At 39.5% G+C, this 27795-nt stretch overlaps 1 protein-coding gene across 5 annotated transcripts in view; it reads left to right on the top strand.

The window, feature by feature from the left end:
* The window catches only part of rnf170 (ring finger protein 170), a 56604-nt gene that overhangs the window by 5413 nt on the left and 23396 nt on the right, over positions 1-27795 (top strand). For 3 of the 5 annotated variants that reach the window (XM_048523110.2, XM_048522927.2, XM_048522748.2), the window contains exons 2-5: positions 6638-6790; positions 13931-14018; positions 15825-15933; positions 22667-22740. In XM_048523110.2, the coding sequence (XP_048379067.1) occupies positions 6654-6790; positions 13931-14018; positions 15825-15933; positions 22667-22740 (408 nt within the window). In that variant the 5' untranslated portion in view covers positions 6638-6653. Of the gene's footprint in view, positions 1-5160; positions 5260-6637; positions 6791-13930; positions 14019-15824; positions 15934-22666; positions 22741-27795 lie in introns of all 5 variants that reach the window. The other 2 variants (XM_048523021.2, XM_048522833.2) reach the window with 1 other exon arrangement.

Here is a 27795-nt window from a genome sequence, read left to right as displayed (position 1 = left end):
CAAGAATTGGAGGACAGAATAGTCTGCCTTAGAGAGTAAATAGTTAAGATTTCTACAAAGGGAATTTTTGACAAACATTTTAAGCAGAGAAAAACAGAACTCAGGGAGACAGTTGGAGATAACAAAGTGTGGAGCTGGATGAACACAGCAGGCTAAGCAGCATCTTAGATGCACAAAAACTGATGTTTCGGGCCTAGACCCTTCATCAGAAAAGGGGGATGGGGAGAGGGTTCTGAAATAAATAGGGAGAGAGGAGAAGATAGTGGAGAGGAGAGTATAGATGGGGAGATAGAGAGGGGATAGGTCAGTCCGGGGAGGACAGACAGGTCAAGGGGGTGGGATGAGGTTAGTAGGGCCACTGCATCCCAAAACCAGCCCAGCTCGTCCCTGCCTCCCTAACCTGTTCTTCCTCTCACCTATCCCCTCCTCCCACCTCAAGACGCATCTCCATTTCCTACCTACTAACCTCATCCTGCCCCCTTGACCTGTCCATCCTCCCCAGACTGACCTATCCCCTCCCTACCTCTCCACACATACACTCCTCTCCACCTATCTTCTCTATCCATCTTCAGTCTGCCTCCCCTCTCTCCCTATTTATTTCAGAATCCTCTCCCTATCCCCCTTTTCTGATGAAGGGTCTCAGCCCGAAACGTCAGCTTTTGTGCTCCTAAGATGCTGCTTGGCCTGCTGTGTTCATCCTGCTCCATACTTTGTTATCTCGGATTCTCCAGCATCTGCAGTTCCCATAATCTCAGGGAGACAATTGTATTGGTTTCAGATTGCCCTAGGGAAAAATCAGCACACACAAGGGTGAGTCCTCTGTGCTGTAAGCTTCTATGAATGTAATGTCTTCTCAATAAAATCGCAAAGTTGTAGAATGCGGTTTCTGTGCTGGCCGTCTGAAATTCTATCCACCTAAGTTCTAATCTGCCTACTTCAAAACTCCTTTTTGAAAAATGTATCCGCAATTTTTAAAAAAATTATGGATTTACTTTCTCTTGCTGTTTTAGATAGAAATATTTCAGATCCTAATAGGTGCCTGTTTTAAAACAAAACACTTAATTTTTCACATATTTCCGATGTTCATAAGCTTATTTCTCCATACTTAGAGAATGACCAATATGTGTTCTGATGTAAAATATGATGCATAGAGCCTTTAACCTAATGAAATATCCCAAGCTGCTTTGCTGGAGCATTATAAAACAAGATATGATGCTGAGCCTCAAAAGATGTTGATCCAGATGCCACAACTTCATCAGTGTTAAATTTTTAAGAAATTATTCTTTTGAGAAATGGGAAAATTGTTGGCAAGACCAGCCTTTGTTACTCATCCCTAATTCCCAATGAGCTGTGCTGTATGCTAAACAAGTTAAGAATCAACTATATTGCTGTGCATCTAGAGTCAAGTGTTGGCAAACAGGATGAGGATGGTAATTTTCCATCTCTAAAGGACATCGGTGAATGAGAAATGTTTTTCCAATAACCAGTGATCATTTCACAGATACCATGACTAAAGGTAGATTTTGCTTCCAGATGTTAGCTGAATTCAAATTCCACCAGCCCCCAAGATGAGATTTAAACCCATTTCCACAGTGCATCAATATGAGCTTCATCCGCCTGCATTTATGACGACACCACTCTTTCTTTTCTCCATGTCTTAAGGAATGTCTTAAAGGAGAAAATGAGGTGAGAGATACCGGGAGGATTTCCAGAGCTTGGGGCCCAAGCAGATGAAAATATAATCATCGGTGGTGGATCAATTGCAATTGAGAATGCATGAAAGATCCAAATTAGAATATCCCTGAGATTTTAGGGCTGTACAAGATGCAGAAATTCATATGGGGAAGGTCATGGCTAAATTTGAAAACAAGGATTTGAATTATAAAATCAATACATTGTTTGACCAAGTATCATTGTCAGTTGGTTAGCATTGATATGTTAGGTGAATGGGGCATACTACAATTTAAGACATTTTGGGTAACTTCAAACTTTTGGAGGACAGAATTTAGGGAACCAACCCAGAGTGCTCTCCTTGAGTACAGGAAAAATAGTTGAGACGATGGTATTTTGATGTGCTTTATCAAAAGCTCACAATTCTGAATACCTCTACCAGATGTTCCCTTGAGCTTCTTTATTCAAATGCAAGAGCCACTGACTTGTTTATACTTCAAATTAAAAACACTTAAACTGGGCACATTAACTCATTTCATGAACTTTTTGTGTAAGTTCCACATTATTTCTTGCTTTTTGCACGTCTTTATTTGTTAAACCTAGGATTTCCTGTGTTGCTTTTAATCAGCTTTTACAACTGATCCTCCCATTTTTAATGATTCATGCATCTAAATGCCTAATTGTCTTTCTCAAAACTTCTTGGAGCTTCACATTTGTGTGCATGCCTTCACTTATTCTTCCTTCACAATGTATCCCCTTATATTTTCTCACATTACATTTTATCTGACATCTATCTGCAGTCATGTTTTGCATGACTTTAGCTATGTCTTGGAGATGATTGATTTTTATGTGGTTTGGCTGAATGGAAGTAGCTTATCCTAACAACCCCATCGTGGGTTGGCCATCCAAAGCCAGACAAGGAAGGTTGAATGGGGTGACAAATATATTTCTTGCCAGAATGAAATTTGAGTAATTTAATAGGTCAATTATTCTGTAACTGGTTGTAATTGATATTACATTCATGAATTATGTTCAATTCATAAGCATTTTTCTTAATTATATTTGGTTTGTTTCACTCTTTACATAGTAAATAAGCATTGCTTCCTTTGTTGTTTAATATACTGTTAAGGAGTAAGTCTTACTAATCATAACTCCAGCTGCATCTCCAATGCTTTGGCTGACACTAGATACTCCTGTCATGGGATGGGAGAAACTGCCACGGTGCTATCATTAGAACTAGTAATTTGGCTTGTTCACACAGCCAAAATGATAGCTAGGTTGTTAAAAATTAGTCACTCATGAAGACAGTTATCACTTGAATTTTGCCAAACTAGTTGAGACAGGGTGGTATTACAATGTACTTTGTTGAAATATCAAATGCAAAAAGTAAAATGGCCATAGCAGAAGATAATTGCAAAAAGCATAAAGAAGTAAAAATTCTAAAATGGTGGATTGAGAGGAGTGTGGATCTTTTAGCCTCCCTGAAGATTCAGGTTTATTTCTAGATTTACTTGTAGATTTCTCAATTTAGATAAGTGCATGAATAGAAAATGTTTGGAGGAATTTGGACCAAGTGCAGGCAGATGGGACTAATTTAGTTGGGGATTATGGTCAGCATGGATTGGTTGGACCGAAGGATCAACTTCCGTGCTGTATGATTCCAAGTGGGGTGTCTGATAAAGAGATATTACTGGTTGGTAGGACAAATGGCAGAACAAATTAACATACCTGAATTTGTATGAATCCCCATACAGCTAATGAATGCGTGTTCTTTATTATTGAAAATGATCTGAACTGATTGTATCGAGTGATTTGCACAATATTTTGATGTTCTATATGTGGAATGAAAATGCATACGAATAGGATTAAATAATATGGAATTTAAGAAGTTCCTGTATTTAAGACACTGAGATACAAATGAAATTACAGGGGAGTTTCATTTTTACACATTGGGGTTTGCCAAATTTACAGATATTAGATATTTGGAATTAACTGTTACATGAAAAAGACAAGACTTCCCTATGGAAGGACTGATGTCATTAAACCTCAGTATATTTCTTTTTAATTGGTCAAGGGAATGTAAGCATTGCTGACAAGGTTAGCATTAAAGGAAAGAACTTTCATTCACATAATAGCTTTCATGAATATGAATTTTAAAAATCTGAAATGCAGATAGAGAAAATGCCATCACAGATCCATTCATGTAAGTAGGCAAAATAAAAGTATGTCACAATTCCACTGCAACATTAAGTGTCAACACATGCCTTCATATAACAGACATCACCAGATCTGTTGTGCATTTCTCAGTTTGTTCACTTTTGTAAAGCTTGAAAATGTCAGGTCTAATGTGAATCTACCCTGCTTTTGTAAAGGTGCTGCACAAGGAAGTTTAGTTCCAACGTATGATACCTTCAAACAACATAGGACCAAAAGACAAAAACACAATTAATTTAGGCAATCAATTAGTCAATTGGTTTGAAAAAGAATGAACCAAATGTAGAAGAAAAATTTGCAAATGCTACAATTTGTAAAAAAAATTTACTCCAAATTCAACATCAAACGACTTCCGTATTAATTTTGTTGCCAATTTTATCACACGGGTAAGTATACCTGAAACCTGCACTTTTACTTGAATGTTAATATGAAATGCTGAGCTGAAAATTATGTTTTAATTTAAAACAGGGTCAGTTACTATTGGGTGGGTTTGCTGAGAAAGATTGCAAAATTTGACGAAAAGATATAATGGCACACAAGCAACGGCAGACATGTAAACAAATAAATCTTCCTTTTGGAGTGGATAATTCCCCTGAAAGAAGCACACAACCATGATTAACGAGAAATAATAATGTTATAATAAGAAAAACACTGTTGCCAAAAATGAGCAGTGAACATGAGAGTGGGATGGGAATTAAAATCACCAAAAATTTGATCAAAAGAGGTAGTGCAACACGAGGTTAAATTCACTAGAGCTCCCACATGCATATAGAAAGAGAAGAAAGATAAAGCTAAACAAAATGTCAGCCCCTTAGATGCTGAGATACATATAATTACAATAAGTATGGAAATGACAGCATATAAAAGAAAAAAAAGCTAAACAAAATGTCAGCCCCTTAGATGCTGAGATACATATAATTACAATGAGTATGGAACTGACAGCATATAAAAGAAAAAAAATTGGAAATTATAAGAAACCAAAGGTGTAATGAGACTGAGGAACTTTAAAGTTCTTTATATTACTGGAAAGAGGAGAAAAAGTATTGGAAAGTTTAATGGTGCTAAAAGCCAGTAAATTGTCTGGACCTGACTGCATACATCTTTAGGGCTGACAGTAAAACTGTGTCTTCTAATTTTGTTTCCTATCACAAGGTGAACAGGGAATACTATGATCTAGTATGGTAACTTATGTTAGCATGGTAACTTAAGTTAGAAGTATGCATGCATTTTACTGAAGGACTGAAATAGATTGACATCCTACTATATATATTGCAGGCAGCACAGGTTGGACCCAATTTGAAAAGGGAGGAAGAAACAATGAGTGACAGCTCTAAAGAGTGCATAGAGTCATACAGCATGGAAACAGACCCTTCGGTACAACTGGTTTATACTAAGTTGCCCAGGTTAAACTAGTCCTGTGTTCCTGTGTTTGGCCCTTTTCTCTCTAAACTTTTCCTATCCATATTCGTGTCCAAATGTCTTCTGAATGTTGTAACTGTCCCTGCATCTATCACTTTCTCTGCCAGTTCATTCCACATACAAACCACTGTCTGTTTAAAAAAGTTGTCCCTCAGATCCGTTTTAAATCTCCCTCTTCTCACTGTAAAATTATGCCTTCCAGTTTTGAACTGCCAACACTAGGGAAAAGAACTTTGCTATTCATCTTTGCTGTGCCCCTTGATACAAAAAAACTCTCAAAGGTCACCTCTCAGCCTCCAACACTCCAGTGGAAAAAGGTCCCAGACTACCCAGCCTCTCCTGATAACTCAAATTCTGCACCTTCTCTAATTTAATAGTATCGTTCCAACAGCAGGAATCTATATGCACCTAGAGTTTTAAGAGATAGTGAATGAATTAGCTGGATTCTAGAACAGTCCCTTGAATTGAAAGGTAGTAAATTGGAAGCGAAGTGTAAATGAAAGGAAGGAAAGAAGAAATAGGATGCCAAAAACTAGTTAGCCTGGTTTTGGTCATTGGGAAATGCCTATTGTTTGTTATTTAGGCCTGGTAATATGACGCTGGAAATCATGATGATTAGGCATGTGTCAACATGTTTCCATGGAATAAATTTTGTCATTGACAGACATATTGAAGCTTTTGGTTTTTAACTAGCATTGTGGATAAGTGGAAATCCATGGATCTACTGTAGTTGGGTTTTCAGGAGACATTCAATAGGGTGCCACACAATTGGATGCCTCTGGGAAATTAGAGATAGGCATTAAATGCTGATCAAGACAGTGATTTCCTTGTCCTGTGAATGAATCTTAAAAAAAATGCTGAGCACTCTAGCACTAATAGTTATAGACTGAGGATAAGGAGTCAGTTACTGAAGGTAAAGTTGAAGAGAAATTGCTTCATAAATTGTTTGTCCTTTAACATTCTTAAAGGTTGTAGATTTTTGGGTTCTCGGAGAATCTGGGGATAAATAATAGTGCAGGAAAGTAGAATTGATGTAGAAGTCAAGTCATGACCTAAATGAAAATGGGATAGCTTCAAAGGGCTGTATGGCCTCATCTAATTCCCATTCCCATTTTGTTATTTTAAGTTTATAATATTATTTTAGAGTAAGCCATTTTCTTTGTGGTGATCAAATATGTACTCATCATGCAATAAATTCTATGGTTTTAAAATTAGAGCTCTCTTTTCCACCTAAATAAGTTACTGTGGTTGCCCCTTAGCTTTGAATATAAATATAGTGATCATCAAAATCACTTACCCTGGTAGCTGTGTAATCTTTTGTTTTCTTCCCAAGGCATCTGTCTTCTGGCATGGAACAGAATCCAGAGCAATTTTTTGGGACAAGAATTGATGAGTCTTCACTGATTGAAGGAGTAAGCAACCAAGTACTTCTGACATTAGCTATCACCATTACAATGTTGGGTGGTTTGGCAACATTCTTGTATAGGTGAGATAATACACTTTCAAAGCAACTTTATAATTTGTTGAACATAATTTTATTCAGTTTTTGGACTCCTTCCCTTTGCCGTATTTTAGAAATATTAAGCCATCCTTAAACTGCCAGGAACCATTACTTATTCTATTTTTGCTGTCAATCATTGTATAGATACTACTTGAGCATGTTTATTTTGCATGTATTTAAATAGCCTTAGCGTAACAAAATCTCCCATTGACTTCAGAGAAATAATGGAACAGGCTGAGAAAAATGACTCAAATATTTTTTAACAAGTGTTTATGAGTCAAAGTTGCCAGATGATCAGATTTTGCAATTTCAGGGTAACAAACTTACAAGTACACTCTCTATTTATTGGTATGATCTTGCCAGAATTTAGCTAAACCTTCACTCAGCACCCACAGCTCCATTCCTCCTCCTTCCAGTCTTTGTTTCCTTCCCTCCAACTTATTGGACTGCCAGTATTACAAACACCCCTTGATGGAGGAGGTGGTAGGGCAGAATGCAAGTTAATGTTAAAACTTATACACAGCTAATTTGCTGATAACAAATTAGAAAACTCAAGAAACAGCTATCGCTGTGCTGAAAACATAGCTCAGAAGGTATACCTTGAGCCAGTGAAATTGGGGTACAGCTTCATTTACAATGCGCCATGCCACTATGGCTGTCTGTTGACTTCACCACTGGCCGTATACTACAGCTGTGAGAGCAGCGTACAGTCAGAAAAGGATGATGGTACTTCATGCAGCTGGGGCAAATGCTAATAGTGTGCTACTGAAAGCAAGAAATGGGCCAATGATTCAAACGATTCAAGAAACATGGGAAAATGTTATTAAAATTTGACAATGGGTGGCAATGCAGATGGAATGCTAGCTGCCGAATCTGGCCAAAGTGATTAATTTATTCAGTTTACATGGTGAAGATGGGAAATATACAGTCAAATAAATCGACTGTAGTGGGTAAAAATAAATTGTTCAACTGGCGGAAATAATGATTTTATACATTGGTGTGCGTAATAGCTGAAAACAATGCGCTGTGCCTGAGCTACGTCAGTAAAAGTAAGCAGTAAGGGGAGGTAACGGCCTAATGATATTATCACTGGACTGTTAACCCAGTGTGATATGCTAGGCACCTAGGTTTGAACCTCGCCATGGCAGATTGTGGAATTCAAATTCATTAAAAATCTGGAATTAAGAGTCAATTGTCATAAAATGCCTTCTGGTTCATTAATATCCATTAGGGAGATAAACAACCATCCTTCCCTGGTCTGGACTACATATGATTCCAGACAACAGCAATGTGGTTGGCTCTTAACTGCCTCTGGGATGGGCAATAAGTGCTGGCCTAGTAAGTGACACCCTCATCCTGTTATAAGACCATAAGACATAGGAGAAGAAGTAAGGCCATTCGGCCCATCAAGCCCACTCCGCCATTTAAATCATGGCTAATGGACATTTCAACACCACTTCCCTACACTCTCACTGTAACCCTTGATTCCTTCTGAGATCAAGAATTTGTCAGTCTCTGCCTTGAAGGCATCCAACGTCCCGGCCTCCACTGCACTCTGCGGCAATGAATTCCACAAGCCCACCACTCTCTGGCTGAAAAAATGTCGTCTCTTTTAAGTTTTAAATTTACCCCCTCTAATTTTAAGGCTGTGCCCATGGGTCCTAGTCTCCCCGCCTAACGGAAACAACTTCCCAGCATCCACCCTTTCTAAACCATACATTATCTTGTAAGTTTCTATTAGATCTCCCCTCAACCTTCTAAACTCCAATGAGTACAATCCCAGGATCCTTAGCCGTTCATCCTACGTTAAAGCTACCACTCCAGGGATCATCCGTGTGAATCTCCGCTGGACACGCTCCAGGGCTGGTATGTCCTTCCTGAGGTGTGGGGCCCAAAATTGGACACAGTATTCTAATTGGGGCCTAACTAGAGCTTATAAAGCCTCAGAGGCACATCGCTGCTTTTATATTCCAACCCTCTTGAGATAAACGACAACATTACATTCGCTTTCTTAATTACGGACTCTACCTGCAAGTTAACCTTTAGAGAATCCTGGACCAACACTCCCAGATCCCTTTGCACTTCTGATTTGCGAATCTTCTCACCGTTTAGAAAATATTCCATGCCTATATTCTTTTTTCCAAAGTGCAAAACCTCACATTTACTCACATTGAATTTCATCTGCCATTTCCTGAACCACTCTCCTAAACTGTCTAAATCTTTCTGCAGCCTCCCCACCTCCTCAGGACTACCTGCCAGTCCACCTACATCGTATCATCAGCAAACTTCGCCAGAATGCCCCCAATCCCTTCATCCAGATCATTAATATATAAGGTAAACAGCTGTGGCCCCAACACTGAACCCTGCAGGACACCACTCGTCACCGGTTGCCATTCTGAGAAAGAGCCTTTTATCCCAACTCTCTGCCTTCTGTCAGACAGCCAATCTTCAATCCAAGCCAGTAGCTCACCTCGAACACCATGGGCCCTCACCTTGCTCAGCAGCCTCCCGTGACGCACTGTATCAAAGGCCTTTTGGAAGTCTAGATAGATAACATCCACTGGGTTTCCCTGGTTACCTCTTCAAAGAATTCTAACAGGTTTGTCAGGCACAACCTCCCCTTACTAAAACCATGCTGACTTGTTTTAATCTGATCCTGCACTTCCAGGAATTTAGAAATCTCATCCTTGACAATGGATTCTAGAATTTTACCAACTACCGAGGTTAGGCTAAACGGCCTATAATTTTCTATCTTTTGCCTTGATCCGTTCTTAAACAAGGGAGTTACAACAGCAATTTTCCAATCATCTGAGACTTTCCCAGACTCCAGAGACTTTTGAAAAATCACAACCAAAGCCTCCGCTATTTCCTCAGCCACCTCCCTCAGAACTCTAGGATGTAGCCCATCGGGGCCAAGAGATTTATCAATTTTTAGACCCTTTAGCTTTTCTAGCACTTTCTCTTTTGTAATGCCTACCGTACTCAACTCTGCCCCCTGGCTCTCCCTAATTGTTGGCATACTACTCATGTCTTCCACTGTGAAGACTGACGCAAAGTACTTATTAAGTTCTTCAGCTATTTCCTTATCTCCCATCCCTAGCCTTCCAGCATCAATTTGGAGCGGCCCAATATCTACTTTTGCCTCTCGTTTGTTTCTTATGTATTGAAAGAAACTTTTACTATCATTTCTAATATTACTAGCTAGCCTACCTTCATATTTGATCTTCTCCTTCCTTATTGCTCTCTTTGTTATCCTCTGTCTGTTTTTGTAGCCTTCCCAATCTTCTGATTTCCCAGTGCTCTTGGCCACATTATAGGCTGTCTCTTTTTCTTTGATATATTTCCTGACTTCCTTTGTCAGCCATGGCTGTCTAATCCCACCCCGGATAATCTTTCTTTTCTTTGGGATGAACCTCTGTACTGTGTCCTCAATTACACCCAGAAACTCCTGCCATTGTTGGTCTACTGTCTTCCCCGCTAGGCTGTGCTTCCAGTCGATTTTCATCAATTCCTCTCTCATGCCCCTGTAATTACCTTTATTTAACTGTAACACCATTACATCCGATTTTGCCTTCTCTCTTTCAAACTGCAGACTGAACTCTACCATATTATGATCGCTGCCTCCTAAGTGTTCCCTTACTTTAAGGTCTTTTATAAAGTCTGGCTCATTACATAGCACTAAGTCCAGAATAGCCTGCTCCCTTGTGGGGTCCATCACAAGCTGTTCCAAAAAGCCATCCTGCAAGCATTCCATGAATTCTCTTTCTTTGGATCCATCAGCAACCTTATTCACCCAATCCACCTGCATATTGAAGTCCCCCATGATCACCGTGACCTTGCCTTTCTGACATGCCCTATCTATTTCTTGGTGCATCTTGCGCCCCTGGTCCTGATCACTGTTCGGAGGTCTGTACATAACTCCCATTATAGTTTGAATGAAGAAAGGGATCTGTGCTATTTTACTGCTTTTGGGATGTTATCAACAATGTTAGAACGAAATTGTTAAGGAAATATTGTGACTTCCAAGAACTTTAATGTCCATTTTTAAAAAGAGGAAGGAGTATCTGAATGAGCAGGGTAAAGTAATCAGAAGTGCAAAAGTATCTGCAGTAGAAATAAAGATTAAGGGTAACAGTAATATTGTGGTTAAGTATGGTCCTGAATTTGCAATTCAGAGATCAAGAATCCAAACTTTCTGTGACAAATTTGGAAATTGTCACTTTTGGATTGGCAGAATTGAACAATTTCCGAAAGATCATAAATAGACAACTGGGTCACTTTTAAGTTCCCTGCTATCTTTATCTGGTCTAGTCCATTTTTGACTCCAGTTGGTGATCCTTAATTTCCGTAGAATAAATGCAACCTTGCCAGCTTTTCCTATTTTACTGCTTTTTAAAACAGTGATCATTGAAGGAATGTACTAGATTAATGACTACCAAAACCAGGGTGATTAATAAATGTAAGATAATAAAATGTGAGGCTGGATGAACACAGCAGGCCAAGCAGCATCTCAGAAGCACAAAAGCTGACGTTTCGGGCCTAGACCCTTCATCAGAGAGGGGGATGGGGAGAGGGAACTGGAATAAATAGGGAGAGAGGGGGAGGCGGACCGAAGATGGAGAGAAAAGAAGATAGGTGGGGAGGTAGGGAGGGGATAGGTCAGTCCAGGGAAGACGGACAGGTCAAGGAGGTGGGATGAGGTTATTAGGTAGATGGGGGAGCGGCTTGGGGTGGGAGGAAGGGATGCGTGAGAGGAAGAACCGGTTAGGGAGGCAGAAGCAGGTTGGACTGGTTTTGGGATGCAGTGGGTGGGGGGTAAGAGCTGGGCTGGTTGTGTGGTGCAGTGGGGGGAGGGGACGAACTGGGCTGGTTTAGGGATGCAGTAGGGGAAGGGGAGATTTTGAAACTGGTGAAGTCCACATTGATACCATTAGGCTGCAGGGTTCCCAGGTAGAATATGAGTTGCTGTTCCTGCAACCTTCGGGTGGCATCATTGTGGCAGTGCAGGAGGCCCATGATGGACATGTCATCTAAGAATGGGAGGGGGAGTGGAAATGGTTTGCGACTGGGAGGTGCAGTTGTTTGTTGTGAACTGAGCGGAGGTGTTCTGCAAAGCGGTCTCCAAGCCTCCGCTTGGTTTCCCCAATGTAGAGGAGGCCACACCGGGTGCAGTGGATGCAGTATACCACATTGGCAGATGTGCAGGTGAACCTCTGCTTAATGTGGAATGACATCTTGGGGCCTGGGATAGGGGTGAGGGAGGAGGTGTGGGGGCAAGTGTAGCATTTCCTGCGGTTGCAGGGGAAGGTGCCGGGTGTGGTGGGGTTGGAGGGCAGTGTGGAGCGAGCAAGGGAGTCACGGAGAGAGTGGTCTCTCTGGAAAGCAGACAGGGGTGGGGATGGAAAAATGTCTTGGGTGGTGGGGTCGGATTGTAAATGGCGGAAGTGTCGGAGGATGATGATCCTTCCCCTGTTCTTCCTCTCACCCGTCCCTTCCTCCCACCCCAAGCCGCACCCCCATCTACCTACTAGCCTCATCCCACCTCCTTGACCTGTTCGTCTTCCCTGGACTGACCTATCCCCTCCCTACCTCCCCACCTATACTCTCTCCACCTATCTTCTTTTCTCTCCATCTTCGGTCCGCCTCCCCCTCTCTCCCTATTTATTCCAGAACCCTCACCTCATCCCCCTCTCTGATGAAGGGTCTAGGCCCGAAACGTCAGCTTTTGTGCTCCTGAGATGCTGCTTGGCCTGCTGTGTTCATCCAGCCTCACATTTTAATATCTTGGAATTCTCCAGCATCTGCAGTTCCCATTATCTCTGATTAATAAATGTATAAATGTTACAACTCAGACTGATAAAGTGGCCTAATCAATCCTTGTAAGCATCTACCATTATTCCATCCAGTAGTCCTAATCATATGTATCTTCTTTGTTCCTTTTATTTATTTTCCTTCCTCCTCCTCTTAAATCTAATCTTGAATATTGGCTAAATTTACACTCAATTATTTGTTCTGGACCACTTCGTATGAAGAGGTTTGTCTTGTCTCTGTTCTAAATTTCTTGCATTTGAGCTCGTGCCTGTGGCCCCTTGACTTATATTGTCTACTATTGGAAAGAGTCTGCTTCTTTATGCCATTTTCAATATTTTGTGTAATTTTAAACATTTCTAACATTAATTACTTCAATAATCATGTCGATCTTGCCTAATGAAGAACAGCCTTGAGTTTTTCAAGTCTTTGAATCTTTTAGAATGTTTTTAATAGCTGTACAAGAGAAAGGACAGGACAGAAAAATAAAATTAAAATATTTTACTAAATGTGCAACAGACAAATACCAGGGAAAATGACATAGGAAGAATGAAAAGATGTGCGAAAATATGAGTGGGTAACTACAGAAGCCAAAGTAGTGGGATAAAGAGGAAGAACCTTTCAATGAACTTTTTTTCATGCATGAATGTGTGCATGTGTAAGATTTTTTTCTGAGATAGATGTAAGAAAATTGATTTTCTTCTTAATTTATAAATCTTTTGATTATTTTGACTGTTCAAGGAGTTAATTGGAAGGTTGTCTACTGTAAATATTTCGACTGTATGACTGAAACTTGTATACAATAAATTACAGAATAATGTTGAACCTAAAATTAGGCCTGATATGTTGCTGTAAAATTTTAATGATTATGGTAGTATCTTGTGAAGAAAAAATTTGATTCCTGTACCTGAATGTGATTGCTAGTCTGGATTGGGTAGCTGGCCCTGTGACTGAAACCTCTAGGCACAGAAATATCGAGGCACAGGTGGACATCCTTGAAGATATGGGAATTGTGACTCGTTTGTGAAATTGATAGATGCAAGCCAAAATAAAGATGGATATGAATTTTTAAAAGTACCAAGACTATTTAGGAGGCAAAGGACTTAAGACATTATCCAGTCTGTTCAAACTTTAATATTTTCTCAAATGCATCTTCAAATTAAAACACTTCTTGAAGCCAGATTCAAAATTCATCTAAATGCAAATGTTTGCAAAGATTTATGAAAGTGACATGAATCTTTCCAATAATCATGACTCATGTAAAATCTATAATGCACGGTGAAGTTCAGTTAATTTTACTAAATTGTGTTACTGTAGAACTGAGCACCAGAACATTCATCCTGACAATCAAGAACGTGTGAGAGAGCTCCGTCAGCACCTCCAAGCTGAGGCTTTAAGTTATCAGGTGAGAGTTTCATAATTCACTAAGAGTTTCACTGTATCATTTGATATAGTTTGACGTCTCTAAAATGCACAAAAATCTCTCCAGGCCAAATAAGTAGAATCAAAACTTAGTGCTTGAAATGACTTAGAAAGTGTAGGCATGTACTACACTTTTGGGGGTCATTTTATTTTTGGAGATGTTGTTCAGATAAAATGATATGCTGAAGTCACATCTGTCTGTTCATATGGAAGCAAAGAGTCTAATATTTGAAGAGTGCAAAGTTTGCGTAATATTTTCTATTCAACTATAACCACCACGAATTGGATAACTTATAATTCAGTAATTTGCAATTTATGGTATCTTTCTGCCTGCAGATTGGCTGCTGAATTTTACCTGCATGACAGTGACTAAACTTTTTGGAGTAATTAATTAGTTTTGTCACAATTTGATATAGCCCAGGACTGTAAAAGACAGTGCATAAATCCTGTCAGCTCTGATTAAGTTGATAGCCTCTCAGTCGGAAGGCTGTGGTTTCAAGTCACGTTCCAGAAGCAAAAAAATGTCTCGTGCTACCACAAGGAAAGAACTTACCCATGATAAACAAAAATGTAGGCAGACATTCTGATACAATATTGTTGGAGATGCCAGCTTTCAGATGAGATCTTAAACCATGGACGCTTACATTGTGACGCAAAAGATTCTATGGCAATGTTTTGAGGAAGTTAGCCCAATTGTCCTGGCAAATGCTTTTTTTCCAGAATCAACATTATAAGAGGAAATTATTTTGTCATTATCTCATAATCTATTTGTGGAAGCTTACTGTGTGTCAACTGCTGTCACCTTTCCAGTATAGCAACAGTAACTACATTGTACAAAGTATTCCAGTGGTTGTGCAGCAGTTTGAAATATCTTGAGTTCCTGGAAGATACTCTAAAAACGTAAGTGCATTTCTTTTGGAGATATAAGAACTGCAGATGCTAGAGTCAGACATAACACAGTGTGGAGTGATAATGGGAACTGCAGATGCTGGAGAATCCAAGATAACAAAGTGTGGAGCTGGATGAACACAGCAGGCCAAGCAGCATCTCAGGAGCACAAAAGCTGACGTTTCGGGCCTAGACCCTTCATCAGAGCAGTTGATGAAGGGTCTCGGCCCGAAACGTCAGCTTTTGTGCTCCTGAGATGCTGCTTGGCCTGCTGTGTTCATCCAGCTCCACACTTTGTTATCTTATAACACAGTGTGGAGCTGGAGAAACATGGCAGGCCAGGCAGCATCAGAAGTGCAGGGAAGTTGATGTTTTGGGTTGGGACCCTTCTTCAGAAAGTACTTTTCTTTTTGTGTTACAATTTCTTTTTCAGTCTTTCTATGCTAATGCTGGTAGTAATTTTTATTAATCTGATCTTGCTATTGGACAGGCAGATCATGATATCAAGCAAGCTGATGGAGGTGCTTGGCTGGAGGTCTTCCACATATCGTTGACCACCCTGCCGGTATCCCCCCATTATCCCCACGCCTACAATCATAACTCTACTTCCTGCTTACGGCCCCAGTCCTAAATCACGCCAGAAATTTAACTTGAAGGAAGTAACTCCAGACCAATTTACTACCTTAATCTGGAGAGCTTGGTCAGGCACCTGTTTGCTGCCCTGTGGTTCACCTGAATTTTGAATGAAATTTCAGCATCAAAATCATTGGGACCTCTTTGCCATTGGAAAGGATGGCTGATCAGTATGTTGCTCTGATAAGCTGCTCAGAAATTTACCACAGTGTATCAAACCTAATTCCAGAAATATAGATTACTTAATTTTGACTTTCTGTTGTTACAGGATGGATTTGAAAGAGATAGACAACAATTCTACACAGATTTGTCCTGTCCAGTCTGTTTACAGCAAGCTGCATTTCCTGTTGAAACCAACTGTGGTCACTTATTTTGTGGTATGTCATTGTGAAAGTAGTCTATTCTTTTTTATTGACACAGATCTGCTAAACTCCACATATGTTAAGTAATGAAAATTACTCAGTATATAAATTTTATTTAAAATATTTACAGCTATCTAAACTGATTTGTATAAGTGACATGTTTGCATGTCCTGTTCATGATGATTTCATATACCTAATATCCCCCACTATGATGTTTTCAGCTTGTACTTTCAGTGACTTGCCATGTGAAAAGTTTACAAACTTAAATTTGAGAGAGTCAGTAACAAGTGGCAGAAACAATTAGATGTCCTGTAAATTATGGCCAGTTACAGTATTGGTCATGGCTAAGTTCTCTCCCAGTGCCAGCACAAGACATATTTTCCATTTAAGCTCTGTTCCAAATATGATTGCCAATAATTGTCACTGATCAGGGAAGAACTTCCCTTAAAACATTCCCATATCTCAAAACTTTACTGCTAACAAATTGTATTTGAGGTACAATCACTCTTGCATCTGTACAATCTGAGGTGCTTGATAGACAAATTAAGAGAGGTAGAAGTAGAGTGGACATTAGAGACAACTAAATAGCTTTTGTTTCCGCATTTATCAGTGTGCTCTTGTAACACCATTTAGGTTGCATGTCTCATATTTCAGTTTGCATGGTCTTGCGTTTTCCACATTAAATTCTAACTACTTTCCTAAGTCTAGCATCTGTGTTTTTTAGGTTAAGTAAGATTGACAGCTATGGCTCTGTGGTAACTCGAGTCTGAGCTGTAAGATCCCATGTTCAAGTCCCATTTCAGGGCTTGAGCATATAAAAACCAAAGCTGACGTTCTAGACCAGCATTGAGGGAACACTGAGTAGTATGAGTTGTTGTCTTTTGGACAAGATGTTAAACCAAGGGGCCATCTGCATTTTCAGATGCAAAGGTTCTTGTGCTATTTCAAGAAGAGTAGGTGAGCTATCCCCAGTCGTGACCAATATCTATCCCTGCGTCAATATGAGAAAAAAAATTATGTTATGGAATTCTTTAATTTGAACTGAGAGTATCTGCCCGTTATCACATCGCTAACAACATTCTTAATAAAGTTTTGGCATAATTTATCTCTATTGAGACAACCAAAGCAGAAGATTAACATAATGTTAACTTAAATGTCACTTTAGGGTTAAACTCATGCAGTTGGCAAATTAACGAATTTGAATAACCAGTCTGATGGATAAGTCAAAATTCTGAACTAAAAATAGAAAATTCCTAAAATAATCACTAATTCTGTCGGTGCCAGTGGAGAGAGAAAGAGGTGATGTTGCAGATTCTGATGTAAGGCTCTCAGAATATTTCTGTCTGCAGAGATGTGGCCTGACTTGCTGAGTGCTTCCAGCATTTTCTATTTTTGTTTCAGATTTCAACATTGCCAGTAATTTGCTTTCCTGCTAAAAGTCTGATTAATTTAGTTCGTTGGTGAAGAACTCAACAATTTGGTAGAGTTTTTTTTTAATGTACATAATGTCATCCATTGACATGTTGGTTATCCAGACTCTCTTCAGGATAGCGCCTTTCAATATACGTTCAGTGATTCTCCATTCGTGGATGTAATGTGCATTATCTCTTATTTGTCTGGACAGATCCATCATGCATGTTGTTAGTTGCAGCTAACAGCTAATTCACACTTTGATTCCTTTATTTTCAATGAAGTTCTGATGGCTACAAGTGAAGCATTGAGGCATTTTTTTTTATAAGTAACTAGATTCTAAACTGTATAACTAAGGGAACTTAGATGGATAGTCAGTAGTCTCCAGATCTTGGACTTTCAGTATTCTGATATGACTTTGATATAAAATTAGCTAAATATATGAGTTGAGCCTTATTAGAAACTTTATAACCCACCGGTACAAAAGAGGCCCAGCCAGACTATTTCGAGCAGCTCAGTTTTCCTCATTTGCTCCTTTAGAGTTGCAGTGTTTCTTTTAATGTTGTGATAAAGTTCCAGACAATGACCATCTCCAAAAAGAGAGCTCTAACCATCGCCCTTTGGCATTCGATGGCATCAGCATCATTGCATCCCCCAGTGTCAACATTCTAGGGGTTGCCATTGATCAGAAGCTGGACTGGACTAGTCATATAAGAACTGTGGTTACCAAGAGCATGTCAGAGGCTAGGGATCTTCAGCAAGTAACTCACCACTTGATTCCCCAAAGCCTGTAAGCCACCTACAAGGTGCAAGTCAGGATTGAGATGAAATGCTCCTCCCTTGCCTGCATGATTATTGTTCCAACAATACACAACAAGCATGACACCATGTAGGACAAAGTAACGTCTTGATTGGCACATCGACAAAATATTCAGTCCCCCTACCACAAATATTCAGACACAGCAATGTGTACAATTGACAAAATACACTGCAGAAATTTGCCAAGGCTCCTTAGACAGCACCTACCAAACCCACGACCATTACCATCTAGAAAGTCAAGAACAGCAGATACATGAGAATACGTAGCCTGCAAATTCCCCTCCAAGCTACTCACCCTCCAGACTTAAAAACATATCACCACGACTTCAGTGTGGCTGGGTCAAAATGACTGACGTCATTGTGGGTGCACTAACAGCAAATGGGCTGCAACAGTTCAAGAAAATAGTTCACCACCACCTTCTCAAGGACCGTTCAAGATGGGGGTATAAATACTGACCCAGCCAGTGATGTCCACATCCTGTGATTGAATAATCTAAGAAACAAATTGCGCACCATTAGAAAGATTAACAGCACAGTTTGGGGATCAAATTGAATTAAATTTGCTGAATAAATTGAATGACAATGGTGAGTTTTGCCTTTGTAAAGAAAGGAAGAACTTACACTTGTATTATGCCATCATCATTTCAGCAGTTGGAAGTGTCTTCCAGCCAATGAAATACCTTTGTTACTGGAGATTAACACAAAAACTAATTTGCACACCACAGTGTTCTACAAACATCATTGAAATGAGGACCACACAATCTATGTTAATGCAGATGATTGAGGGATAATTACTGGCCACAGCAACAGGAACCCCACAAATCCAGTTGTGGAATGTTTTGTTTTCAGCAGAGGACAAATTAGTCTGCAGTTTAAGTTTCACATGAAAGACTGGCTTGTATATGAAGCATTATCAAGAGTTTCTTAATGCCTGGCTTCAGGATTTCATTTAAAATTGTCTGATCTTCTTGGAATGAGCATTTTGAGTTTGATGCAGCTGTGCCTATTATGCTGATCATGAGTTAGCTTATATTTTCTATTGTCCTCAAGGGCTTTTGCTACCATTTAAAAGATTTAAAATTATGTGGAGATTCCCTTGATACTGAGGTGTTTATGCTTCATAAGAAGTTGCTGTCTACTTCAGCAAAGCTGAAAATACACTTAGAAATAATCTTAAACCTTGTAAGATAAGTCACTCTGTACCTTTGATGCATCAGCCTTGCTTTTATTTATTAGTTTGGCTGACAAGCTAAGATCGGAACATAATGACCAGAAGGTGCACTTCACCTTAACCTAGTCTAGGACACTAACACCTTAGTGTTAAAGTAGATTTTAATTTGAGACTTTAACCAAATCTAAATCAGAAATACCTGAATGCTGTAGAAAACTGGGTTATCAACAAGAACTCAGGCTCCTTCATGATCAAATATGTTAAAAGTAGTGCAGATCTTGAAAAATAATTGACCCACATATCTTGCAGAAATTGAAGTTCTGACCTCTTTAGGGGAACATCAAACAGAAAATGATTGAGTCCAGTATCGCATGGCATTTACAAATATAGAAAACCAGGAGCCTAGGATGTAATTTTGTATGGCTAACTCAAGGGGATAATGGATGTTAAAGAGATTGATTGAACTAGTTTGTTTAACTCATTAAAGCACAGGAAAAGTTCAGTACTTTTAAAGCCACGTACGATAAATGTTTCATTTAGACTGGGAAATATAATCCAATTCCATAATCCAAACATCATTCATAATGTCTCTGGGAAAAAAAATTAAAGTGATATGGGGAACAAAATTAACAACACAAATTCTGCAGTGATGAGAGGATTTCTAGGATAAATATCAGTACATTCACTTAAATGGGAATTTGGAAATTATTACAGCAGTTTTTTTATTAACCAGTACTTATGGGACTAGGAGTGGGACAATTGATCAAATATTCTGGAAAAGTCAAGAGATACACATGACCGCAGTAAACCCTGACCAAGCAAAGCTTCAAGATATCAACAACCCTCAAAATAATCTATGTAAAAACATGAACACACCTTCTAAAATCAATATAAAAACTTACAGTAAGTAATAAAAACATAATATGGGGGTTTACATATCTCTGCTGAAGTTTATTTACAGCCCAAGTACTCTAACATTGTAGTGGATCACAGTATTTGAGGTGTATAATATTTGCCAAGAGTACCAGTTGATAAAGTACTGGTTGAAACTAAGTTACTTTATTTTACATCTGCAGCCTCAAAACAACTCTCGGTTTCACAATAAGGCAATCAGAGAAGGATCTAAATGGGGCAAAAGTTGGGATTAATAACAAATCCCCCCCCCCTCACAGGATGGACTTATAAAGCAGCAAACAATGGGAGTTTGCCCCATCCTGTCCTTCTTACATGCGCACACAATTTTGCCCACCCTCACTACACTGAAAATGGGCTAATTTACACTGGTCCCCTACTTTCCCAATTACTGTTTTTCAAATCTGTTGGTTTTCATCTTTATGACCTCACTCCACTATCTCTCTGCATCCTTTTCCAATCTTGTATCTCCTTGTATCCTGCGTCCTTTGATCTTCAGACTCCTCCATTCCTCCCCCAAATTGCTGTCCTTTGTATTGCAAAATAGTTATAAACACCCCACTTTTCAGTTGCCTTTCCATCTCTCCACTATGGATGTATACTCCATTGTGCATTTTTCCCTTTTCCTCTGTTTAAAGTGCCTTGAAACATTTAAATCGTGTTCTTAATATAGAAAATAAAAATGGTTTGTTGTTGTCTGAGGTATTTGTCAATGATCAGAACTATATGGTCTGGGAATATAATTATTAAGACTTGCACAAAATCCACAAGCCTAGGAATAGTACTGATAGAGTATGATACATTAGGAAATTTGGTAGTTGCAATGGGTTGATTAATTTTGAATTGTTCACTGTATTGTATTCATCAATTTACTCTGGAACGCACTGTCTGTATTGTAATTACTGAAGGAGATATGAGAGCTTTTGGAAAGACACCAAGTTAAGTTAACCCAGGGTACTGAAGGTTTCGGTTGTCGGGCATTTGAAGATCTGTTTAATCCTGATGAATGTAAAATATGAAGATCAACAGAAGTGTTTCAGCACCTAATCTAGTTAGAATGAATATGACATTGAACAAAAGTTCCTGGAATTTTCTTTTTCAAATGAACCTGTTTCAAGCGTGATTGGTCCTAAATACTTTGAGGTCCTCCAATCAGAAACATGACACATAACTGCTTAGAGGAAATTAGTTTTTATTTAGGATGATGCAGATGCAAGTATGTATCAGTTGAATAGCACTGTTTCCAATTGTTGTGTCCTTGAACATCTGTCCCCGTAATTTGAAAGGTAAGATTCAACTGCAGAGTTGGCCTCAGTTCATTTGTGACAGGACTTAGAATGGATGAAAACCAAATTTATTTGTGTTTAAAAATATCTATCTAGTCCTTTCCTACCATTTTGGGTAAAACCTGTTTGTCTTTATTTTATCAATGGAAATAAAATTAATCGGCTTTGAGATTTGCTTTTCACTTAATGGGGTTCCCGGGAACGATCTCATTTGATTTAGGGCCTACAGGAACAGTGTCCAATTTGACGTTAGTCGTCACTGATGACGTTATAAAAACTTTTGGACTGACAACTTGTATCTAGATGATCGTCTTTTTAAAAGAAGCTGAGATTTTATGTCCAGTTGTATCAAAGCACATGGAAGCAAGTCACCTTATCAAATAGGGGAAATGCAGTGGAGAAATCAATACACTCAGAAAATATTCCGTTTTTATAAATTGTGTCATCTTTGTATGTGATTCTACCCATCGTTTAAAATCACCATCAATCTCATGTCAGCTGGAACCAGTTGTTGTAATTCTGTCTGATCTCTTGCTTCTGGATTGCAAAAGAAACACTGATAAAGTAATTGTTACATTTTTCTGAGGAACAAGTTAATAGCTTTTGTGTGATAGTTTAACTACATTAACAATGATTTTGATATCAGTTTGAAGAGCAGTTATGTTTCAGTTATAAATACCAGTTATAAGTAAACTTAACTTTTGATTTTCATGCCAATAATATTCTGTTTAAAGTAAAACCAAATGTTAATTTTGAAATGTGAAGAACACAAACATTGTACAGTAGGTGCAGCCTGATTTCATATTTTGTGTTGTAAAGAATGAATGAGCATTCATAATGTAAATAACTATTTGAATGCATAGCAAAAAAGACTGCACTACAATTCAGCAGAGATCCATTGGCTATAAAATGTTTCAAGATCTTCTGAAAATGTGAACAGCGTATCAATGCACTTTTTAATACGTTGATAGTTAAATCTGCCTTAAGGCCTGAATTTAAGTTAAAAACACTGAACTACAGGTCTCGTGGCTGAGAAAGAAAAACATTCTCAAAACTAAAATGGATTTTACTTTTGTGCAAAGCTCAATAGCCCAGGCTGGTTTAAAAAAGTGTAACCTGTCTTCGAAAATACTTTTTCTTTTCTTCTTAGGTTCCTGTATTGTTGCATACTGGACTTATGGCACGTGGTTGGGAGCAGTTAATTGTCCCATCTGCAGACAAATGGTAAGACAAATTAAGCCACTAAATTTTGTTGGAAGATACAAAAGTCATTAGAAATGGCCTGATATGCTAGAAATAGAAATAAGACCATAAAACAAAGGAACAGAGATATTTTCATTCAGCTCATTGAGTCTTCTCTACCATTCAGTGAGATCAAGGATGATTTGATAATCCTCAATTCTGTTATCCTGTCTTTTACTCATAAGCTTTGAATCCCATACTATTTTTTAAAAATCTGTCTACTTCAGCAAAATGTTGCCACAACCTTTTCTTCTCCAAGATTCTTGCAGGCAAAGGTTTTAATTTGATAAAATAATTTCCATAAGGTGACTACAGTTGTAATAAAGCATCAACTGATGAAAACATATATATTTAATAATGGATTGGTAGAGTGTTTTATCTACAATACACCTACACCTTTATCTACACTTTGTGCTTGTTGGAACAGACGTCAGTTGTATGGTGTACCAAACTTGACAACAAGGGCAATTATCAATATTATAAGTATTTGAGCCAGAGAAGGTAATTGATTTAATAATCAGATGGGGGAGGAAATTTCGGGTGAATCTTTAGGAAGAGATCAGATTGGAGAGGACAGTGACACTGATGGCAAAGAAACTGCAGAGTATCTTAACACTTTAGAAGAAACGAAATCCAGGAGCTCCTTATACATGGTCACCCTCACATACCAAAATAATCCTCAAATAATGGCAGCATTTGGTTGAGGAGACAAAAACATACTAGAGCTTAATGGGGTTGAACTAGATCAGCCAATAAATTGAGAGCAGTTCCATGGCAGATACACTTGAGTCTGCAGTCCTTGAATTTAAGAGATTAAACATATAAGCTATGGAACAGAATAGAAAATGTGACTGAATTGTTGAGAATAACTGTGTGAAAATGGGCAAGGGATGACGAGTACATAAACATTGGCTGAGGAGTTTTGTAAGTACCAAGCCAGAGAACTAGTAAGTAGGGATTAAAAGCTGAAAAGTGAGGGTGTGAGGGGTATCAGGAAAGAACTTTGTTCTGGGGCAGAATTAATGAGGTGAATTGGCATCATCCTATTCTTCTTAACGTTCAGTATATTGCACATTCGTAACAGGTTTGAATTCAGCATAGGCAAAAGCAGTTGGCAGTTGTAGCTTCATCAGCTTCCATGACTTTTTTTAAAATCATGAACATACCTTCTAAAATGTTTGAATTTTACTTCAGTGCTGGACCTAAGAGATCAGCAGCCATCAGCTGTGGGCTTTCAATTTCCTAATCATCATTGACTGGACCTTGGCATTTGTTTAGGAAGGCAGAAACATCATTTTGATGCTATTGAGGCAAATAATGTTGGGGTGCGTGGAGGTTGTTACTTGTACACAGGATTTTCTTCTAAATCTTCCGTTGATACATTTTGTCCAATTTGCTGATCCATACCTCAAAAATGCTTCTGGTCATTCCATGGACCTGTATGTGAACATATGTATTAAGAACAGAAACTGGCAGTTTGGCATTCAACGTGCTCTGTCATCCAATGCAATCGTAGGTGGTTTCTGTTTGTGTTCTGTATTCCACATTCCCATCTACCTCCAATAACCTTTGATTCTTTTGCCTAACTGGATTGATTAACCTCTAATGTGGATAGTGTCTTGACATTTGTAAATCAACATGGGTTCATTAATTTTCCTGGGATGAGAAGAAGCAGCTTTTTAGTGCTATCCGTGTTGATGTAGGCCAAAGCATTGACTTATTCCTTGCTTTCCTTTTCACAATTTCATACTTTATCTTTGAATATCAAAGAGCGATCTGGAAAAGGAAGAATAAAACAGGACTGTTTCATCCATGTTAAAAATTTCTCCTGGTCATTCTTGTGCTGGACTTGAGTGAGACCATTTTGCAGCCAGTCTTCTGTTATTGCTATTGTGGCTGGCTTGCTCACCATGTGGAAGATAATGCTATGCTTAGTATTTTATCATTTTAGCCATCAATTGCTGGAAGTGGACATCTTGTAGCCCAGGCTTTATGCTGGAGGAATCTCTCTTCCGGTAGGAATAGACCGGAGATGGGAATGTTTTCTGCTCAAGCTGACTCTGACTACATTAACAGAGCTTTCAATGTCAGAATAGGCAGTTGTCCTCAACCTGTTCCTTGCTGGAATGAATGCCTTCTAGTCAAACTATTCCAAGTTGTTTGTCTTTTGCTTCAGAATAGTTTTCAAAGTCATTGGTGGAATATTTCATTCCTTAGTGCTATCTCCTTTTCACTTTGTACTTACAGTTACTTTCAAACTTCACTTTCTCTGCGATTGACCATTACTTTTAACTTTCATGTCAATTTAACCTTGTGTCGTGCACCTATGACAGTTGATCTCGCCACCTGCCCATGTACGTGCCCCTAGAGAAAAGTGCACCCTCTTAGCAGGCGATGCCAGCTTTTGCATTGTGTTTTCATTTAGTGCAAATTGATTATCATTGCGGAATAAAGTAAATTTTGTGGTGGCAGTGCAAATAAAATAACATGGAATATCCTTTACTGTCACATGTACTGAAGTATAGGAGTACCGTGAAAAGTTTAGAATGTCATCCCACGTGGTGCCACTTAGGTACAAAGTACCTAGTTACAGAACTTAGATACAAAATAGAAAAAGAAAAATAAAGTTACTTACAGTTATTCATAGTATAAATTAGAAAAATTAGGAAATAAAGTTAAAAAGATAAGTATTACAGCCTTTCTGTAAAGGGCCTGTAGTAGTTCAGCGTAGTGGTCTGACTGGGCTCGCAAACTACTGACCACCTACACCTGTTCCATGTGCAATATCTGAGCAGTTACCAGGGGAAGATATTTAACTGGGGAAAAGGAAACTATGATGCTCTCAGGCAGGAGTTGGGAAGTACAGATTGGGAGCAATTGTTCCACAGAAAGGGCACAACAGACATGTGGAGACTGTTTAAGGAGCAGTTGTTGCGAGTGATGCATAAATTTGTTCCTCTGAGACAGGTAAGAAGGGGTAAGATTAACGAGCCTTGGATGACGGGAACAGAGGTGCGTCTCGTCAATAAGAAAAAGGCAGCGTACGTAAGGTGGGGGAAGCAAGGGTCTAGCACAGCTTTAGAGGATTACAGGCTTGCTCGGAAGGAGGGCCAGGAGGGGGCACGAGAAAGTCTTGGCAGGAAGGATTAGGGAGAATCCAAAGGCATTTTACTCATACGTGAGGAATAAGAGAATGATCAGGGAGAAGGTAGGGCTGATCAGGAATAGCGTAGGGAACTTGTGCGTGGAGTCTGAGCAGACAGAGGAAGACCTAAATGAGTTTTTTGCTTCGGTTTTTACTAAGGAAAGGGACCTTGTTGTGAATGAGAACTTTGAGGAGCAGGAAAACAGGCTCGAACAGATCGAGATTGAGGAAGTTGATGTGCTGGAAATTTTGGCAAACAGTAAGATTGATCAGTCCCCAGGGCCAGACCAGATTTATCCTAGGTTGCTCCGCGAAGCGAGAAAGGAGGTTGCGAAGCCGCTAGCGAAGATCTTTGCTTCCTCACTCTCCACGGGAGTCGTACCGGAAGACTGGAGGGAGACAAATGTTGTTCCTCTTTTCAAGAAAGGGAATAGGGAAATCCCTAGAAATTACAGACCAGTCAGTCTTATGTCTGTGGTCAGCAAGGTTTTGGAAAGAATTCTGAGGGATAGGATTTATGACTATTTGGAAAAGCATAGCGTGATTAAAGGGAGTCAGCATGGCTTTGTGAGGGGCAGGTCATGCCTCTCAAATCTTATTGAGTTCTTTGAGGAGGTCACGAGACAGGTTGACGAGGGTCGAGCAGTGGATGTGGTGTACATGGACTTCAGCAAGGCATTTGATAAGGTTCCCCATGGCAGGCTCATTCATAAAGGCAGGAGGTATGGGATACAGGGTGATTTGGCTGTCTGGATTCAGAATTGGTTGGCTGACAGGAGGCAGAGAGTAGTTGTAGATGGTAAGTATTCTGCCTGGAGGTGAGTGCTGAGTGGTGTCCCGCAGGGCTCTGTTCTTGGGCCCCTGCTTTTTGTAGTTTTTATAAATGACTTGGATGAGGAGGTTGAGGGGTGGGTTAGTATGTTTGCTGGTGACACAAAGGTTGGAGGTGCCGTTGATAGTATCGAGGGCTATTGCAGGCTTCAGCGAGACATTGACAATGCAGAGCTGGGCTGAGTAATGGCAGATGGAGTTCAACCTGGATAAATGCGAAGTGATGCATTTTGGAAGGTCAAACTTAAATGCTGAATATAGGATTAAAGGTAGGATTATTGGCAGTGTGGAGGAACAGCGGAATCTTGGTGTTCAAGAGCATAGCTCCCTCAAAGTTGCCACCCAGGTGAATAAGGTTGTTAAGAAAGCATATGGTGTTTTGGCTTTCATTAACAGGGGGATCGAGTTTAAGAGCCGCGAGGTTATGCTGCAGCTCTACAAAACCCTGGTGAGACCACACTTGGAATATTGTGTCCGGTTCTGGTCGCCCTATTAGAGGAAAGATGTGGAGGCTTTGGAGAGGGTGCAAAGGAGGTTTACCAGGATGCTGCCTGGACTGGAGGGCTTGTCTTACGAGGAGAGGTTGACTGAGCTCGGACTTTTCTCTCTGGAGAGGAGGAGGAAGAGAGGTGACTTGATCGAGGTGTACAAGGTAATGAGAAGCATGGATAGAGTCGATAGCCAGAGACCATTCCCCAGGGCAGGATTGACTGCCACGAAGGGTCATAGTTTTCAGGTGTTAAGAGGAAGGTATAGAGGAGACGTCAGAGGGAGATTCTTCACCCAGAGAGTTGTGAGCACATGGAATAGTTTACCAGTGGTAGTTGTGGAAGCAGAGTCATTAGTGACATTTAAGCAACTGCTGGACATGCACATGGATAGCAGTAAATTGAGGGGAATGTAGGTTAGGTTATTTTATGTTTTGGAATTCGGATTGTTCCATGGCACAATATCGTGGGCCAAAGGGCCTGTACTGTGCTGTACTCTTCTATGTTCTATGTTCTAAATAAATAGGGAGAGAGGGGGGAGCGGACCGAAGATGGATAGAGGAGAAGATAGGT

Source organism: Stegostoma tigrinum, chromosome 1 (genome assembly GCF_030684315.1).
Source record: "Stegostoma tigrinum isolate sSteTig4 chromosome 1, sSteTig4.hap1, whole genome shotgun sequence".
NCBI lineage: Eukaryota > Metazoa > Chordata > Chondrichthyes > Orectolobiformes > Stegostomatidae > Stegostoma > Stegostoma tigrinum.
Note: the sequence above shows the minus strand (reverse complement) of the source record. Positions and strands in the feature narration are given on the sequence as shown.